Below are 19,699 nucleotides of genomic sequence, written 5' to 3' on the forward strand. Positions count from 1 at the left end.
TCCCAGAATGCACTGGGGCCAGTATGCTGAAACAGGTGGGAAGAAAGGAAACAGCCACCTTTTTATGAAAAGTGGCTCCATGGAGAAGACATGGCTGGTTACTGGTGAGCAGTATGAGGTCAATGGTGCATCTTTTTTTTCTTTTTAAGGCAGAATAGATCAGTTTGCACATATTGAACATCTTGAGAAAGAAAGGAAATAATTCATTGTTGGATCAAGGTCATTGAGGTGTAGATATTTACAAAGTCCAAGAGAGTATTCCCTTAAATAGGAAGGGAAAACAGAAGTGTTGTAGTGTTTATAGTTTGAGGCAGGGTCAGATTTTGAAACCTGAGTGCCATTGTCTCTGGGAAGAATTTTCTCTGTTTTTTGTTTTTTTAAAGATTTATTTATTATCTCTGTTTTTTTGTTTTTTTAAAAATTTATTTATTTATGCATACAAGAACTGGGGTGTAAGCCAGAGGTGGGGGGGTGGTAAGAGGAGTCACCAGAGAGAGTGGGGAGCAGAACAGGCAGATCTACTGAAATACACTGCTGAGGGGAGCAGTGAGTGAGACCAAAGAGGTCTGCTGTGCCGTGTGGGTTGCTCCCTTGCTGGTCTGGGACCAAATTCTTGCTGCCCAGGAAATTGCTGTGAGTTGGGAAAGAAGGCTTAAATGCCTCAGGAAACGAGGTTTTTAAAGATTTGAAATACAGCTGAATGAGAATCAGAGGTATCTAAAGGTAAGCAGAAGAAGTCAAGTTGGAGATGAAGTGCCTGGTTAAAGGGAATTGCTGAATGCAAAGCTGGTTTTCATTTAAGCCAAAAAGGCAGAACAGTGTGAGGTGGCTCAAGACAATAGGCCAGTGGCAGAAAGAGTTGGGAGATAGGGTAGGGGTTTGATCAAGGAGGTCAGAAGTCCATGACTTTGAAGTGGTTTAGAATAGGGCAGATAACAGAGAACTGGAAGCACTTACAATTTGAATGGAAATCAAGGGTGACAAGGGACTATTAGATAGCCTCAATTTAACCAAAATCTTTTCACTGCCATTACTTCTGGGATGTGAAAAACGGGTAATAGGGGAGGTAGAAGGCTTACTTTTGACCTTGTATTCGTCTATACTGTTAGAAAAAAATTTACACCATGAAAATGTACTATAATTATTATTAAAAGCTAAGTCAAGTATGTATTAACAAGGTATATAATTGTCTAGATTATGCATTTTTAAAGAAAAACGTTGATCTAGTAAGATTTTAATGTTGCAAGTGGAAAATTGTTAGCATCGAAAACCCCTGCCTCCTTTTCCACTATAAAACTCTCACATTCACTTGTAAGCTTCCCTTCCCTGACAACTTTCTCTTGTTTTCATCTACGCTAAATTCACTTAAGACTAAAGGAGATGCCAATATATTTCTGAGAAAAATATATATCAATTTGATAACTTTTAGACAGTGTAGATTTTTCTATTTAACTAATTCAATTACACAGGTCAAAAAAATCTCCCTGAGGATTGTTAAGAACTCCAGGAGCTGGAAAAATTAACAGAATCAAGATGATAGTGTGTTCCTATTAAGTAAGCTAAAGATCTGAACTAAGCTAAAGGGTTAATCTGGAAAACTTCCAAAGTCAATTGTTTACCTTGCCTATCCTTTTACAGACTTACTTGACCCCAACTGAATCAAATCACCACATGTGATTTTATCTAAAGCATGCTGAAAACAGAAGGGGATGAATGAAAGGGAGGTTCTGCCTGAGAGTTTGTAGGTCTGCAGTGCCTTTCCCCTGTTGTTAAGGTGTTTTTTTGCAAGGTTTATAAAAAAAGTGCAAGTATTTAAGACAGTGAAAATTATGCTATAAAATGTGAAGATAGCCCTTGTTATTATAGCCCTGGGTGAGCAAGATCTTGAGAAATTACCTTATTGTTTATTCTTGCATTGACTCATATGCTTGCTGGATACTAGTGTGTGACTTTTACACATTCTTCCTAAAACTATAGCTGGAATGTTGGGTTATTCTAAAACTCAGAAAAATAGGTGCTGTAACCTGAGCAGTTCTTAAAAGGGATCAGCCAAATTTTGTAAAGGATTGCTATGATTAAATAGTTTATATAGTTTTTATTTAAATGTCCCTGTGGTTTACAAATTTGGTTTATAGGTCAAAATTTTTCCTTAACTTTGACAATTCAAATGTCATTACTTTTCTTGTTTATTTGCAACCCTAAGTTTTATGGCAGGTGGTTTGTGGAGAAAGCCAATACAACTCTGTGTGGCTAACCAAGAGCTTTTATTTGCATTATGCAAGTATCTTTCTCTGTATACACAGGAATTCCCTTGCTACTGTGAAATGCCTCCTCTCTTCTTTGTTATTTGTGGAGGAGCGCTGGGAAAATCTTGAACTTCTCCACTCCTCTTAAGTGCAGATCTTCCCATTATTTATATGTAAGACAAATGCATGATCAACACTTACCAAAGGATCTTTTAATGTATAAAATACTTTCAAAGCAAATTTTAGCCCCCATTAATTGGTTTCTTGGGGATTTCTTGTTCTATCTTTCTGGATTCTTCCACTAAGTCTATTTTTCATAATTTGATAGCAAAGAAAAATTTGTTACAGATACAGGCACAGAGACCATGGCTTTTTGTCTTAGTCTTCTAGATAAATGCTTATTACAGAATTGTTCTTTTTTCCTTGAATATCCAGCTACAGGGCTTTCACGGCCTTGAAAAGCTCATATTACACAATGGACATAGCAACCATTCTTTCCTCTGAATGAATAGTGTCATAAATGCTACAATCTATAAACCAATTGAATAAGCCAATTTAGCAATTGCCTGTGTGTGTTAACCTAATAAAGGATATTTCTAGGCATTTCTTTCCAAGGGAGATATGTTTTATATGAATTAAATAACTGAAAATAATTACAATAGAATGCCAAATTATTTGTTTTATAGCAAGAAGAAACAAATTTAGTGTTTGAAGTTAAATGATCAGGAGTATTACCGGTGATACTAGTCATGTAAAATCACTGGCATTTATGTGAGTGATTTAAAAAAAAGGTAGGGGAGGAAAAAAAATTTTTTTTAAGAGTGTAAGAACAAAATGCTATTCAGATTTTATCTTTAAAGATGCAACCATCAAGAACAGTTTTGTGAGTGAGAATGGAAAGCTGGCCTGCCAGTAATACTGGTTGACTTTATGCATTAAAGGAACAATATCCTAGGGGAAATGAACTACGAAGTTGTGTTATTGGGCCAATATGTCCAAATGCTTTCAAGTGCAAAATAGTCTTAATGGCAAATGTGCTTGTTCTGGACAACATGGGGAACTATTCTGTGTTTTTCTTTTTTTGTCTTTTATAAAAAAGTATTTTCTATTAAGTGTTTTTCAAAACTCAATGCTTTTATAATTAGATTCTCTTGGTGTCTGATAATAATAATGAGAATTATGAGAATTCTCAAATGTACGCAATTGCATTAATTCCCATATAACTATCACTCAGATTCCACAATCACCATCATTTTCCTATCTTTTCCTCTCTTCCCTATTAAGCTATGAAAGCAATTTGCAAACATCATATCATCTCGCTGTTTCATTTGTTAGAATCCTCTTAAACTGACATCATGGTAGAGTCATTATCACATATTACAAACATGAATAAACATTCTTTGGTGTATCTAATCTGGGACCTTGCCTAAATGGAGTGGAGCTGTTTCCTATCAGAAATACCTCAGGGGAAGGGCACTCGTGAATGGAGAGGCATACATCTCCTCTGAAGGCAGTTGTGTCTGTGCAGTTTTCTTCTCATTACCAAATTAGCTGAGGGAAAAAAAAGAAAAAAAAATTAGGAGCAGTTTCTAGAAAATTCTTGTTTAATCTGGAAAATACATGGAAATATTTTCAATCCAAACCATACTGTGATGATTTGCTATTTGTTCTCGTGGGACTGTGATATAAAAAAACCAACGTGGTGGGCCTCCCCGGTGGTGCAGCGGTTGAGCGCTGGGTTGCGAAGCTGCCCGCAGCCTCTGCAGCACCGGTTCGATTCCCGGCTGCTCCCCGGCCACCGGAGGAGGGTCCCACATGGTGCGCAGACCTCTCCTGCCGCCCGCTGCTCCCCTCAGCAGTGTACTTCGGTCCTTCTGCCTGCTCTGCTCCCTGCTCTGGCTCTGGTGAATTCTCTCACCCTCCCGCGCTTCAGACTGTACCCAGTGCATGTATAAACAAAAAACAAAACGAACAAACAAATAAATAAATAAAACATGCCTCTATAAAAGAAAAAAAAAACAACGTGGTGCTGGTACCCCAGGTGTCTCCCTAACAGTCCGAACCAACAGCGGATCCAACAGTAACAACCTCTTCCTTCTACATGACTTCTAAATGCTCTTAGACCTGGTGTTTTAGGTAGTGCATTCATCACAAATATTTTGCAAGAACATTGTCCAAGGTGTTCTATGTTTCAGAAAAGCAGAAATGGTTTGAAGAATAGCAATTGCTGTACACAATAAAAAGGGGTCAGATGCTTTCTGAGTTGTTGATTTCCAACTTTTTTATTTTTGTAAAAGGGCAAGCAAGCTAGGGAAGTAATTGAAGTAGCCTCAGTGATCAAACTTCTAATTAACTAAAAGACAGTGACTGAATTTTTAACCAATTATGCACCATATTCTGTCCCAAATGTAAAATATATATCACATAAGTAATGGAACACCTTGGGATATATATATATATACTGTCACTTTTTAATTGAAATTTTGGTTTGCTTTCTCCTAAATCAGAAAACTCTTATTTTTTTTTACTTGCCAATGCTTTGAAATCTTATTCTGTTTTGAAATAAAAGCAGACTAAAATAATTCCACTTACCAGATTCCCACTGATTAAAAACAATACAACTTGAAGAATGTGTCAGTTAAGTTACTATTATTTATCTGGACCATAAATATTTTTGACACTTCTTGACTTTATAAGCAAAATAATTCTAATTTTTTTTTACTTAAAGGGATACATCTAATTATATAACTGGAAATAATAGCTATTGACCTGTTTTAAGATTTCCTCTGCACTTTGCCACATTCCGATTTGTATGTTATTCAGTGAACAGTGCTTACTCCAGCCAGCACCACGCTCCTTCCATAAACTGCTTCGGATTTTGCATTTTACCTAAAAATTTGCTTGTTTACCTCTGTAACATACACCAAGCATTTCCATTTCTTCTTACTTAGAAAGACAACATCTTTACAATAACTTAGGGATCAATTTTCTCTGAATTTAGAAAAATAGTGGGGAAATATTTATCAGCATTTTAAATTATTTTTAAAAGATACCCAAGTAACAGAAAATATAGCATATTTTCTGTTGATAATGTAACAGAAAATATAGCATATATTGATAATGTAACAGAAAATATAGCATATTTCTGAAATCCTACACATTTATCCTGAATACACCAAAGCCCATCTAAGTGATTTTCCACATCGACACAATCCCATCCAGAGGACCACGGATGTAAACAGACGTAAAGAAAAGTTACTCGTGGAAATGTATCCAAGTCCTACCTGGTCTCTGTCCGTCGCTAAGAAGAAGACTCATCATAAAAAGTAAAAATACAAAAAAGAATTGTTGCATTCTCATTTTTCTGCCACTCTCAAGTCGAGCAGTAGCTCTCCAAGTAAACCAATCCTTGACTGGTCTGTGCAATATCTGTGTGGCTCCCTCACATTCTAATGACAAACTTCGGAGAACTGCCAGCTGCGCTTTCCAGAAAGGTTAATGATCACATCACACAAGGTTACTGGTGCGCAGTGCTGTGGTGAGAGCCTCCCTCTGCTTCTAACCCCTCCTCCACTCCTCTCCTCCCGCCCCCATCCCATCACTCCTCTCTATTTCCATAAGCAAATATTGGTGAAATAAACCATTCAAGCGTGCTGCAACTTCAGTGCAAGTCTAGCCTGGAAGCTCCTAGCGGAGACTGACTTAAATTCACTCTGGATATGGGGAAATATGTAAAACAAGCCAAGGCTTTGCCTTCTCCTCTCACCATTTGCATCTGTTTAAACTCTGCATTGCCCATATTGGTGCCACATGCAGAAACCAATGGAAATGACAGGAAGTCTCTCTTTTGTCCTTTTCAGAAGGATTTCTGAAGCTCTGACTTAAGACTCCTGAATGCTTTGCGGCAGAACACGTGCAGAAATGCTTTCGCTCTGCCAAACCTCCTGCAAAGAGGTGGCTATTTACCCTAAATCTCTAAACTGCTTAATCTACGTGGTCTATATCAATAAACATTCCAGAGGTTTAGAATCTTCTTAAATAAATCTGAAAAGGCTTTATGTTTTTATTTTGTAAAATGCAATTTAAAAAGTAATGGAGTAACACATTTTCATCTGCAATATGTCCAGGATTTTAAAAGTGGAAGTTCAGGCTAGCCACAAACTCATGAAATCTGTGTTCTGTTAAAAAATTTATTTGTGGTGGAATACCAGGCTAACATATCACAGGCGCAGAAATTAGAGATGGAGAGAGAGCTGCTCAGTTCATCTCCCAGTGGATATAGAAGACATGGGAACAGACTTTTGCTGCCTTTTGCACACATGCATTAAGATTTCTTTAAGTCTAAGTGCTTCCTTGTCTGTCATATGTAGCTCTCCTAAATGGAAATGACTGTACTTAGTATGAAGAAAACCAAAATAACAGTGTAGATACCCTCTGAAATACAAGTAGAGCCAAAATACCAAATCGGAAGCATATGCCACTTGTTATAAATTGCCAGGGATTTTGTTGCGTTTGGCTTCTCTAGATTCAGGTAATTGGTACAACATCCTTGAGGTTTGAAATTAATGCATACCTTTTCTCTGTCTTACAAGACAGTCTGTAAAGTCCGCAGCCTGCTTAGTTATGCTTTATGCGGGACATTTATTTCACATACTGAAATTCTTAAAATCACCTTAACTTACAAAGAATGTTTGCCTGTTTGGGGATTGGAAGCATAAAGAATTCCAAGTTGTGGGACTGTCTTTGTACATCACTTCCTATCAATTGACTACAATAGAGTCTGGACTAAGAATATAAAAACTCCATGAATGGCAAAAGATTTGTTCAGATTTTTGCTTCCCCTGCAAGCATCTTTGTATAGCATGCTGGAATAAAAATCAAGCTAACAAAGTTGAGTGTTAAGCCAAGCAAAGCAACAGGAGCCCTATCAGATATTGGCAATATAACTTCAGGCTAGGTTTTATTTATTTATTTTAAAGATTTATTTTTTATGCATACAAAAACTGGGGTGTAGGCTAGAGATGTGGGGGGTGAGAGAACTCACCAGAGACAGAGTGGGGAGCAGAGCAGGTGAAGTCTGCTGCTTCATGTGGGTTAGCTCCCTGACCAGGGATCAAACTCATGCCATAGTGGCTGGTGATAGCTTGGTAGCGGTGAGACTTTAAGCCCTGTGCTACCAGGGAGGCCCCCATTCAGGCTAAGTTTTAAATCTATTGGAAGGTTTAGTAGAACTCCTAGAGTATAGCTAATGTAAGTAAATACATGGAAGATACAGTTATATGACATCTCCACCAATCAGAAAATAGCAAAGCACCACACCTAGGTTCTGTAACCCCTTTGAACATCAATTTTTATCAGTTTCAAAAATTCAAGGTAAAATATGTGACTTTCCACCTGAAAGAGTAATAAAGTCTTAGCAAGATAATGTATTTCACTATGAAAGTAAGACATTATTTTAAAATTATTCTTTCCAAAAATAACTTAAGGGACAAGAGGATGATGTTTAAGCAGTTGCTTTTTGGAGGCCAGTAAGAAAGTGTTAAAAAAAAAAAAAAGAAATCATGGACAAACTGAAATGCTAGATGTTGAAGGACAATGCCAAGTAATCTACCATCTCTATGGAATGTGGGTCAACAATGGGGTAAAACATTCCTGTTAATATTGAACAACCAGGTTTGGAGAAATCTCAGTGGCAAAGTGGTTACTTTGCAAGTGACCCTGCAAACGGGGCTTTTAACCTGCCAGTAGATGAAAATCATGAATCCTCTTTGTTTATGTAAACAGAACGCCCTGCTTCTACCAACTTACAGGTCTGCCTCCTTTGAGAGGCCCAAGCCCTCAGGAACCATGCTAGTGCTTACTACCTTAGTTCACTTAATCCTCCCCCAGGGAGAGGGAAGGGGACAGTAAAGTTAAAGGGGAGACCAGACTATGGTGGAGGATTATCAGTGCTTTGGTGGTGGGTGTGTTGTGGTAACATACCTGAACAGGTGTGAATCTATAGCTATTAATCATATACAGTGTTGTAAACCACATTTATCATTAAAAAAAAAACTAACTATAAAAAATCATCCCCTCCCTAAATATTCAAAGTCTATCCCTGTTTATCAGATAAGAAAACTAACAAAAAAGGGTGCAGCCTGCTGCCTATGTAACTGGAAAGAGGAATAGCTAGAATTCAAATTCCATGACCTGATGTAGGATAAATGAAGTTGATCAGTGGCTTTTACGCCACTGGCCTCTGTGGCTATCACCTATGGCCTTGATCTCAATGTAGAAGCCATGTGAGTGTGGGCACGTGTGCCTGGTGATGGACACCTGGGCATGGGTGTATACGCGTGTGCAAGTGTGCACACCTGAACCTAGGTGGGAGGGGATAAAAGGCAGTGTCAGCCTCGGGGAGGATGGCTCAAGTTGCTGTCTCCCTGATGGCTTGTTTCCCCTGCTTACCATTAAAACCTGTGGAGATGATGCTAAGGGCTCCAAGATTCTCCTTCAAATCGCTAGACCTGGCCTCCCTGGTGGCACAGCAGGTTGAGCGCCGCACTGTGAAGCTGTCCGCAGCCTCTGCAGCGCCGGTTCAATTCCTGGCCAGCCAGGGAGAAACCCACATGGTGCAGCAGACCTCTCCTGACTTGCCCGCTGCTCCCCTCAGCCGTGTCTTTGGTTCTTCTGCCTGTTCTGCTCCCCACTCTGTCTCTGGTGAATTCTCTCACCCTCCCACGCCTCTGACCTGTACCCTAGTTCTTGTATAAATAAAAATAAATCTTAAAAAAAAAAAATCACTAGACCTGATGGAGAACCTACGTGGGCTGGGATGGTTGCAAAACACCTCATGCCAAATCCTCATGCATTTAATAATAGCCTACTGAAGCCTTAAAATAAGGATAGTTAGGAAAATACTTCCTACATCTCTTTGGGGAGATGTATCCCCCCCAAATTTCATGTCAACCCAAAAATTCAGAATATGAATTTGGAAATACGGTTTTTGCAGATATATGGCTTTTCCTGCTATGTGAAAGTAGTTTTCCTTTGAAATATTCCATAAGCCAATGTGGTACAATTATCATTAACTTATATTTTAAATTTTTTCACATTCTCAGACATAAAACATAATCTACTTTGTCATACCAAATAACACATAAAACAAACAAACAAAAACCCCACTACAATAAAAGCAGGAATACTATGATAAATCGATATCTGTATAAAGTAGTTCCCAGGGAGGGAACTTACTGGGGTGCCTCTCATTGTTTTGGGTGCAAAACAAATGCTGACTGCTCTTTTTATCCTTCCTTCCTTCCTTCCTTCCTTCCTTCCTTCCTTCCTTCCTTCCTTCCTTCCTTCCTTCCTTCCTTCCTCCCTCCCTCCCTCCCTCCCTCCCTCCCTCCCTCCCTCCCTCCCTCCCTCCCTCCCTCCCTCCCTCCCTTCCTTCCTTCCTTCCTTCCTTCAATTTATTTATTTATACAAGCACTGAGTACAGTCAGAAGTGTGGGAGGGTGAGAGGATTCACCAGAGCCAGAGCAGGGAACAGAATAGGCAGAAGGACCAAGTTACACTGCTGAGGGGAGCAGCGGGCGGCAGGAGAGGTCTGCCGCGCCATGTGGGACCCTCGCCGGAGGCCGGGGATCGAACCGTCACTGCAGAGGCTGCGGGCGTCTTTGCAGCCCAGCGCTCAACCGCTACACCACCAGGGGAGGCCCTCTTTTTATTTTTCACCTTTTGTCATGAAAGCAAAAATCCTGTTCATATTTCTTTCAGATAGCAAAACCAGGTAGTAATGTAGGTCTTTGATAAAAGCAAATTAGTATAAGGTGAACTTTCAGAAAATAGAGCATACCTGTAGTTAAAGTTTGGGTCATACTGGAGTACAGTAGGCTCCATGGGGTTGGACCCCCAAAATGTTCAGACAGTCTTTTTCTAAGATGCCCAGAGCAGACCTTTTCCAGCATGTGTCACCTTGCCATGGGGAACTAATATGTTAATCCAGGCTGTGTCAGCCTCAGGAGAAAATGTTACCATTACTTATGTTAGGGGGAAATGGGTTGCTCTACAACACTTAGAGAATGCAGATTAGTTAGATTTAGGGACATCTCCAGAAACAACCTTTTTTATTGGAGAAACCTATGTTAAGGTGGGGCAAACATGTAGAGGCAAGTTTTGTCACGTTGTAACCAGTGGCTGAAGCCAAAAGGATGTTACAGGTAGTGTCTTGTGGAGGAGGTTGGTGGTGAGGGTAGAGAGCCACAGGAAAAATGTTGAAAAGTATCACATTTGGGGGTGGGGCGACTGATAAGTAATATAAGGGACTGTAGATGGCAGCAGATTTTGGTTTTGGAATTTACTGTTTTTGGATATTTAGCATTTGGGGTCAGTGGATTTTGTCCCCCACCACACTGATCTTTCAGAAGACAGTTGTGGACCTTTGAAGGTGGAGGCCTCAGCAGCCAACCTCAGAGAGGAAAAGTTTGGCGGCTTTGCAAGCAGCCGAGCCACTGAAACTCTTCCTGGTTTTGCTGTGGTTACAGCCTGGCAGGGAAGGCAAAGGACTGAACCAGGCGCCTCACTGTGTTGCGTGAGAGTGGCCGTTTGTCGGGTCGTTGAGCTGCTGCAACTGTGTCTTCAGTGTCGCTTGTCTGGTGCTGTACCAGGGTGTCCTGGCAGCCCTGGGAACATCTCCTGTTGCGTCTTCTGTTGTCTTCATGAGTTGGAACCTGGCCTAGAGTCTGGCTGCTGCGAGCTCCAGGTCGGCAGAGATGGGAAGACGCCATCTTGGGCACAAGGCCTCTTGTTTGGGAGGGGAGCGCCGCATCCTTAGTGGCAGGAAGATGCCATTTTAGCTGCTTTTGTTTAGCGCTGAAAAATGTTGCACACTGCTTCTGGTGAGGTAAACGGCCATTTTTGGCCTCAGTAACGCTTTGTTTTTCCATGGTTTGTTAAATAAATCCCATTGTTGTTGTTCCCTGTGCCTGAATGGTTTAGCAATTGTGTGTGTGGATGAAGAACTCGGACAGTGACCGGTAAACTCTTTGGGCAGTGCCCTTGGCTATTTTAGCGACCCTTGCTGCCCTGTATCAATATGAAGTCATCCCTCCTTATGATGCAAGACCCCCTTCTCTCTCCTTGACACCCCAGACCGTTACCCATTCCTTAGCACAGAATACAAACCCCCATTTGTATTAGAATTTATAGTCACGTGAATTCTCCGTATGTACATTATTAAATTCGGTCTTTTCTCTCCTACTAATCTGTCTGATGTTGATTTGTTGGCCTTTTCGGCCCAAGAAGAACCTAGAGAAGTGGGGGAGATGTCCCTGTGCCTGACAGCTGTAAACCCACTGTGATTAGTGTCCTCATAAGAACAGGAGAAGACAGACAGATGTATAGGGACACACAGGTAAAGTCCCATGTGACAACAGAGGCAGAGGTGGGAGTTATGCTGCTAGAAGTCAAGGAATGCTGAGATTGTCAGTAATCACCAGAGTGAGGAGAGAAGTGTAAAACAAATTCTCCCTCCAAGCCCCCAAGAAAGAATCAAACCTGTGGACACCTTGATTTTGCACTTCTGGTCTTGTGAATGGTCAGAGAATAAATTTCTGTTGTTTTAAGCCACCCAGTTTGTGGCACTTTGCTGTAGCAACCCCAGGAAGTCAATATACTTCTAACTTCTCATTTGCTTGATAAGTTAATACATTTACTATATAAATCTACAAAAGCATTTATTTTTAGAGTGTTTCACTATGTTTATCAGGTAGCTAACAAGTTATTTATTTATTATTTTTTTATTTTTTTTTAATCTTTTATTTATTTATTTTTTTTATAGAGGCATGTTTATTTATTTATTTATTTGTTTGTTTGTTTTGTTTATACATGCACTGGGTACAGTCAGAAGCGCGGGAGGGTGAGAGAATTCACCAGAGCCAGAGTGGGGGGTGGGGGGCAGAGCAGGCAGAAGGACCGAAGTACACTGCTGAGGGGAGCAGCGGGCGGCAGGAGAGGTCTGCGCGCCATGTGGGACCCTCCTCCGGTGGCCGGGGGGCAGCCGGGGATCGAACCGGCACCGCAGAGGCCGTGGGCAGCTTCGCAACCCAGCGCTCAACCGCTGCGCCACCGGGGAGGCCCTATTATTTTTTTATTTTTAAAGATCTATTTAGTCATACAAGAGCTGGGGTATAGGCCAGAGGTGTGGGGGGGTGAGAGGATTCACCAGAGACAGAGCGGGGAACAGAACAGGCAGATTGACCAAAGTACACTGCTGAGGGGAGCAGTGGGCAAGACAGGAGAGGTCTGCTGTGCCATGTGGGGTGCTCCCTGGCCAGAGATCGAACTCTTGCTGCAGAGGCTGCGGATAGATAACTTCATAGGTTGCCTCTTAACCCTTGTGCCACCAGGGAGGCACCAAAGTTATTTTATTTCGATGTCATGAGCTTATGATGTGTTATCTCCATTTTATGGATGAGAAAACAAGCGCAGAATGAAATGACTTGCCCCAAATTAACTCCAGTTACTGTCTTTATCACGGTTGATAGATACTGCCCATGTATCTTGTCTTCTTTCCATTTGCATCTTCAATCTTTCCTTTCACATTTCTTGCCCCACAAATATGCTCTCTCCAGCCTACAAATCCTCTCCCTTTGCCATTTTGCTTTTGGCCACATGTCTGAAACAGAGTCCAACCTGATTGTTCTCCCTCTCACCACTGCCTCAGGTAACCTCCTTGGTATTTGACTCCAACTGTAATCACAGTACTGGAATGGGTGCATCTTCACCTACATGTGATTACACTTTCAAATGTGACCTTTTCTAGGAACATTTCAATCCAAACTAGGATACTCTGCTCACATTTTTCTCTATTTTTACTCACATCGTATGTGTCTTTTCATTGGATAGACCTGTTGTTTGTCCCAGTTGTAGTTAATGGAAGCGCTATTAGTTGTCTAGGGTTTAAGTAGTTTAAGATCAGTTCAACAAATATTTGTTGAGTACTTAAATTACCATTGTGTTCCAGGCTCTGTTCTAGGATCTAGGGATAAAAAGAAATCATACTAGTCTTTACCCTTAAATTTAATGTTTAGTCATGACATTTTACCTAATTTAATTTTTAAAATAAATTCATTAAGTTTCCTCTGTAAGCATTTTCTGATTCCTGCCAACTGAAAGTGATTTCAATTCTGTTCTGGGGATCTGGAAAATTTCCTGTTATCGTAGCCTTTTCACCACTGTAGCACTTAATGCCTCCCGTGTGGGCCATCAGACCTTCCTCCTGGTCTGACAGTTTCTTTAGGACATATGAGCTCCTGCAGAAACCGAAACTCTTTGAATGGAGGTATTTGTTCTTTTTGCTTTTGATGTGTTCTCCAGAGCCTAGAAATACTAAATTCATGTTCAAGTGAATGGAATGTGGAAATTCTGAAATATGAAAACATGAATGGATAAGAACTAGAAACCAATATGACTCCAGAGTGAAAACTGAAGCAAAGAAGGGGAATATATGAAAAATATTTACCAGGAAATGGTGAAAAGCAAATAACATGAGACAAGTTTAGGAATTACTTAGAGCAAATAGTTGGACGGCAGTTAAAGGGGCTTGCTCTAGATAAGGTAGGTACTAGGTTACCTTTCAAGCCTGCAAAACCCTTCTGTACGGAAGCTCCATAGCCTGTGATTAACCTACCTCTGTAGAACATAAACCCCATCAAGGTAGGAATTTTTATCGGTTTTCTTTATTCCTCTATTTTCATTATCTAAATTATTGTGAACGAATCAAATAGTAAAATTCTACTCCAGTTTTCTTAGATCCAGTGAAGTAGATCGTAAGATCTGCTTATCTGTTCTTGATTCCTGTTAGTCACCTGTCTCTCTTTGTAATGGGATTAACTCCTGCCCACAGATGGAAACATTTAAAACTAATCCTGGTAGAGACAGGCAGTGGCTTAACATAGTCTATTTGCCTATGAGTGCTTCCTATTTGATTCCAGATTGCTTGGATGCTACTGACTAACCCTGCCCAATACTTCAGGTATCTGCCTCAGGCCCTATTTCATTTGCTAGTTTCCGTTTCATCCATTTCTCTTTGCTTTCTCTCTTCTGGATTTCAGATCATTGATTGATATTTGTTTTTGGTGTGCATTTTTCTTTTGATTCGTGGTTCCATTTTGATCATTTCTGGGTCTGGAGTGATCAAATAAAAACAATCCCCTGCTTTTTAGCTTTCATTCTCTACATTAGTTCTCCCAGACCTCCCTGAATTATTTACTGCCATTGTTGAGTCCCAAATCAACACTGAAGAGGAAGCTAATGACTAAAGTTATAGAAAATAAAATCATAGTAAATAAAAAACGAATGGTTTTGAAAACTTTGCAACCAAAATTGGTATTTTCCTTACTTGGGGGAAATGGTGAATTAGACATGTTGGAGATATTAAATGTATAAAATTAGAATATTGAGTGTGGTAAAACACTTATACAGTACGACGCTCACTCAAAAATTTTCCCAGGATCTTCTTGGGCACATGTGCTGGTTGAATAAACATTACTGATCATAAATGCTGCATCAAGCTAATATCTGAGCCAAAACATATATTTTCATAAGAAACCATAACTCCAAAAAAGGCACACACTTTTGAGTATGGATATCTTCCTAACCCTCATATGCCTGGCAAACCTGAAAAAAATAGTTTGGTCATGGGGGTAGTAGACTCTTGATTGTATTATATAAAAAAAAAATTAGAGATAACAGCATGTATGGCATATTCAAACACTCCCCTCCATTGTAGTGATTCTTTTCCAAGCTAGTTAATTAAAGTGATTGATGAAATAGCATCAATAAAACTTTTGTTATTTGTGGTACATTAAAAGGGATAGTGGTGTTCTTTACATGTTTTTCTCAAAAGAACAAATAAGGTAAAAATCATTCAACTAACATAGAAGAGAATTCACTTAATATTTCTCGGGGGTCTCCCTGGTGGCGCAAGGTGTTAAGTCTCAGCACTGTCAAGCTATCAGCAGCCACTGCGGCATGAGTTCCATCCCAGGGCAGGGAGCTAACACACACGACACAGCAGACCTCTCCTGTCTCACCTGCTGCTCCCCTCAGATGTACTTCAGTACATCTGACTGTTCTGTTCCCCACTCTGTCTCTCATCCCCCGCACCTCTGGCCTACACCCTAGTTCTGTTATGCATAAGTAAATAAAAATAAATCTTTTAAAAATAATATATCTCTCAAAAACATAAAGAAGTCATTTTGGGTCTATCTTCTCTATCCTTCTGTACCCCTATATTTAATCTTCTTTATACGCTTGTTTTTATCAAAGACAGTCTCAGGAATTTTCATAAAAAATCCGTGTGACTCCTAGGCAACAATTATTGTTTATTGGATGAATTATATATGTATAAAACTGCTAGTAAACCTTGTGTTGGAATTCTTTAAGGGCATATTTAAGACTTTGAGGTTTGTGGAATTTTTAATTTTTTTTTAGCCACAGGGATTGAATGTGGTTTAACATTAAACTGATAAAACAGAAACTTGGTATTTGAATCTTGACTTGAGAGCATTTGTTTATCACCAAATGAAGATAGTTTGGTATAATGGAAATACTATGACATTAGGAATCAGGCCACTTGAATTTTTAGTCCTGGTTCCTGTCACTGTATCATATGGCTTTGGTCAAGTTATTATTCTTTTTTCAGATCCTTTATTTAAATGTGAGGTATTTAGTGTTTAAATTTAAAGATTCTTTAGTTTTCTGAACTCAAATTTTGGCTCCATTTCAATTTCCTTTGTCTGAAAATTTAAGAGGTTTCCTAAATTCATTTAATAAACATGAAATAAAGACTTTGTATATGGAGGGATTCTGTTGCATTTTATAAGAAAGAAAAATATAAACCCAAAGTATCCCTGTCAAATAGAACACCAGGATGGTAGCATGCTAACTGATGAGTAGTTGACAAAGTACAGAAAACTTTGTTGATCAATTTCCAAATGTTTCATCTTTTCAAACTTGACCCTACTTCCCTCCCTAGCAACATCCTGCAGAATAGCATTTCTCTTTCCCAGAGAATCCATGCAGTGTATGCTCTCCCATCAAGCCAGCCCGCTGTCTGGCACTGCTACACTTTGCTTGAATTTCTTCCTGGTAACTAGCAAACAATTTCCAACTCTCTCCTTTCTACAGTGAGTGACCACACAGGCTATTGGATAAAAATGTGGGATACAATTCTCTGTCATGCCTCTTGACTTCAGTGGAGGGGGTATTTTATTATTATTTAGTATTATATTCTTACCTCCGCATTCCCCAAACATGACGCTGGTCCTGAAAATGTTGAACACATATCACAACACAATATTAAATTAGTTTATGTGCTTTTGACACTCTATGTGTATATATATGTTTATGTATGTGCACACATATATGTTTATGCATATGTACTTAAATGTTTAATGTACATGTATACGTTGTTATATATGTGGAACCAAGCTTAGCCAAGGCTTCACCATTTTGTATATCCGCCATCTTGATATTTTAGTTCTTGCAAAACTGCATTCCGGAGATAGTTTCAACAGTCACAGCCCTCACCCCACTTGTTGAGGTAAAGTCAAACCATCCCCAGCCGCCAATGAGGGCAGTCTTATCCATAAATGGGGCTGCATCTCTACTCGTCCAATCAGCTTAAGACTATAACCACGCACGCCAAAACACACTCTAGTAGCCAATGGGTGACAACCAGCATGATTTGATTTTTGAACCTGTCTGCAACCTTATAAAAAACCGCTGCTTCCTTTGTTTGGGGCTCTCTATCTCTGCTGCTGCATCGGTGCGTGTCGTGAGCCCAGACTCGAGCCCGTAATAAACTCCTTTGTGTTCTTGCTTCGGCTGTCCATGTGTCCTTGGGGGCTGTCCATGTGTCTCTGTATGACCAATGATATACCAAGCATTATTGTAAGAATTCATTTGAATTAACTGATTACTCCTCATAACAGCCTTCTTATCCCTGTTTTACAAATTAGGCAACTGAGGTAGAGAAAGAAGAAAGTTTTTCAAGGTTAGGTAGCTAGCAAACTGCACATGTAGCATTTGACTCAGATGGTGAGATCCCAAAGTTTTCTTGAGTTGCTAGCTACTTCTTCACGACGGAAGGGATCAAATTATCCTTGTCATGTGTTAAACTGTGGAATTTCCCTTAATATTTACAATGAAAATGATTTTGTACTTTTGCCAAAGCTTTATTCAAATTTAAATTTTATTCATGATCTTGTTTTCATATAAACAAGTCATATTGGATTTCTGAGTCTGTTGAATTCCCAGTCAAATGTTATTTTTCAGAAATATAATGGTTATAGAGTTATAAAATATGAACATAATGTAGTCATGTGCCTATACTACTTTCTTGTGAATAGCTTTAAAAATCCAATTAACACAAGATCTATGAATTAGTGGTCTCTGTAAAAGATGGTATACTAATTTGTCAAGAAATAAATCAGAGGAATAATTGTAGGTGTGTCCTTTTACTTCAACACTCTTTCTTCCTGAAATCAGAACCCCACATGGAACTTAATTTCTTTAAAAAAGACTGTAAGTCAGCACATATGGATCCCATTACTTAATTGTCTGAAGAGTTGTAATGACAGTTGCTTCTACCAATTTCAGCCAGTCTGCAAGTTCTCTACATGCAAACAGAAGGATGGCTCCTTTAACTGACCCTTTGTTCTTTTTGGAAGAAGCAATCAGTAGCAGATGTGGTTGGGCTAGTGGGGTGTATGTGTGTGTGTGTGTGTGTGTGTGTGTGTTGGGGAGGGGGCAGGGGTAGGTAATCCAGTGATTTGAAAAAGAAAAGAAAGTGGGAAGTAAAAGAGTAAAATGGGAAGATGTAAAGAAGTAGAGGGAACAAGACAAAAGGAAAGTTAAAAAGAGCCCCTGAATATCAAAGAATTTCAATGGAATCTTCATTCGTTTACAAATCTGTTTTTGCAAATTTAATTACTACATAACATGATTGTTTGAGTTGTAACACTGAAGCAATACCAAGTTAAACGCATTTGAGGAAGCTGTTCCCTTAGGGATTATAGTCTTATGGAAGGAATTTAGTATTATGTCGTTAAATTTTCAAAATAATTTGCTAGTTATTGAATCACACTTCAGCATGAGAGCCCAAGAGAGAGGTTAACATATCAATGTTCCCTCTTGATTATAGCAAAGGACAGAGGAATATTATTTTTCTTAAAATTTCACCTTAAAGTGAGATTGACAAAGTCAATCAACTTCTTTATGTTTTCTGCTGAGTCTCTACTCTGTTTCTCTAATTTCATTTTAGTTGATTTCATTTTTTCCCCATCTAATGCAGATGAAAGTATATTAGCAAAATAGAATAGCAGGAAAATTTCAAGAGTTACTACCAAGATGATTTTCTTCCTTTGGAAACTATATTCCCTTATTTTTAATGATTTTTTTCAGTGCAAACTAATAAGTTAGGAATGAAGCAGAGGTAATTTTGAGGTGTAGCTCAGATAAACTATTCCTCAACTTGTCAGAAAGGCCTGTGTTAGCGAGTCTCACTTCTCTCACATGCTAATGACTTCGGGTTAATGAGATGTAATTAAGTGTTTTTTATGACCACACCAGTGGTTTTTCCTTCCCCCCCACCTGGGAGTGAGAGTCAGTCAAACATCCTGTTGCACTCAGACCAGGAGCTAATATTTCAGCATAAATACAGCATTGCTAAACGGTGTTAGCCTATTGCATCAGAAAGGGTGACTGATAAAGAATAATGCCAACGTGACATCATGATCTAACTTCAACTAACCACTTAATAAGCAAGTGTGCTTTCTGATTAATATAGTTTACGACCATGACTTACTGCAAGTGCTACATACAACCTTTGGGAAGTTAAATCAATATCATTGATATGGTATCATTGGCTGAAATGCTCAGTTTACCAATAACAAATGTGCCCATAAAGACTGCAGCATTTACTAAGCTCATGTATGTGACAAGCACCATGAATACATACTTTGGTCTACATTATCCATGACAATAGGAGGTGGAAATTATTGTTTCTTCATCTTACTGGCCATGACATTGAGCCACAGAAAGGTTAAAAACTTGATGTCTCAGAGGGCTAAAAGGCAAAGTGAGGATTAGAATCAGAGCCCACATTCATTACTAAACGTTGGGTTTACCTGCAGATTCCAACTGTGTTGATGGTTTACTAGTATGGAGATTATTCTTAATACAACATGGTTCTGCTATGCTAAACACACGCAAAGGATGAAAAAACATTAGGAATGTCAAAATAAATGTGTCATGAGTGCATGTGCAAATGGGGAATTCCACGGAACAGGTGAAGGGTGAGTAGAAGAAATGACTTAAAGGTTTGTCTTTGCTTCCAAAATAGCATTGTATGACATAAACTCCCCTTGATAGCAAAAGCAAGACATAGACAAGAAACCCCCCTC

The 19,699-nt window shown here is 39.3% G+C and overlaps 1 protein-coding gene across 1 annotated transcript; it reads right to left on the bottom strand.

Annotated features, from left to right (window-relative positions):
• Positions 1-3,599: 3,599 nt before the first annotated feature.
• APELA (apelin receptor early endogenous ligand) lies at positions 3,600-5,606 on the bottom strand (the record flags this gene model as incomplete). The annotated part of the gene is made up of 2 exons (XM_084246173.1): positions 3,600-3,797; positions 5,531-5,606. 2 exons carry the CDS (start codon positions 5,604-5,606, stop codon positions 3,709-3,711), a joined length of 165 nt encoding a protein of 54 aa, XP_084102299.1. The 3' UTR covers positions 3,600-3,708.
• Between the last annotated feature and the right edge of the window lie 14,093 nt (positions 5,607-19,699).

The sequence above is a fragment of the Talpa europaea genome, assembly GCF_964194135.1.
Source record: "Talpa europaea genome assembly, chromosome: 10".
NCBI classification, from domain to species: Eukaryota; Metazoa; Chordata; class Mammalia; order Eulipotyphla; family Talpidae; genus Talpa; species Talpa europaea.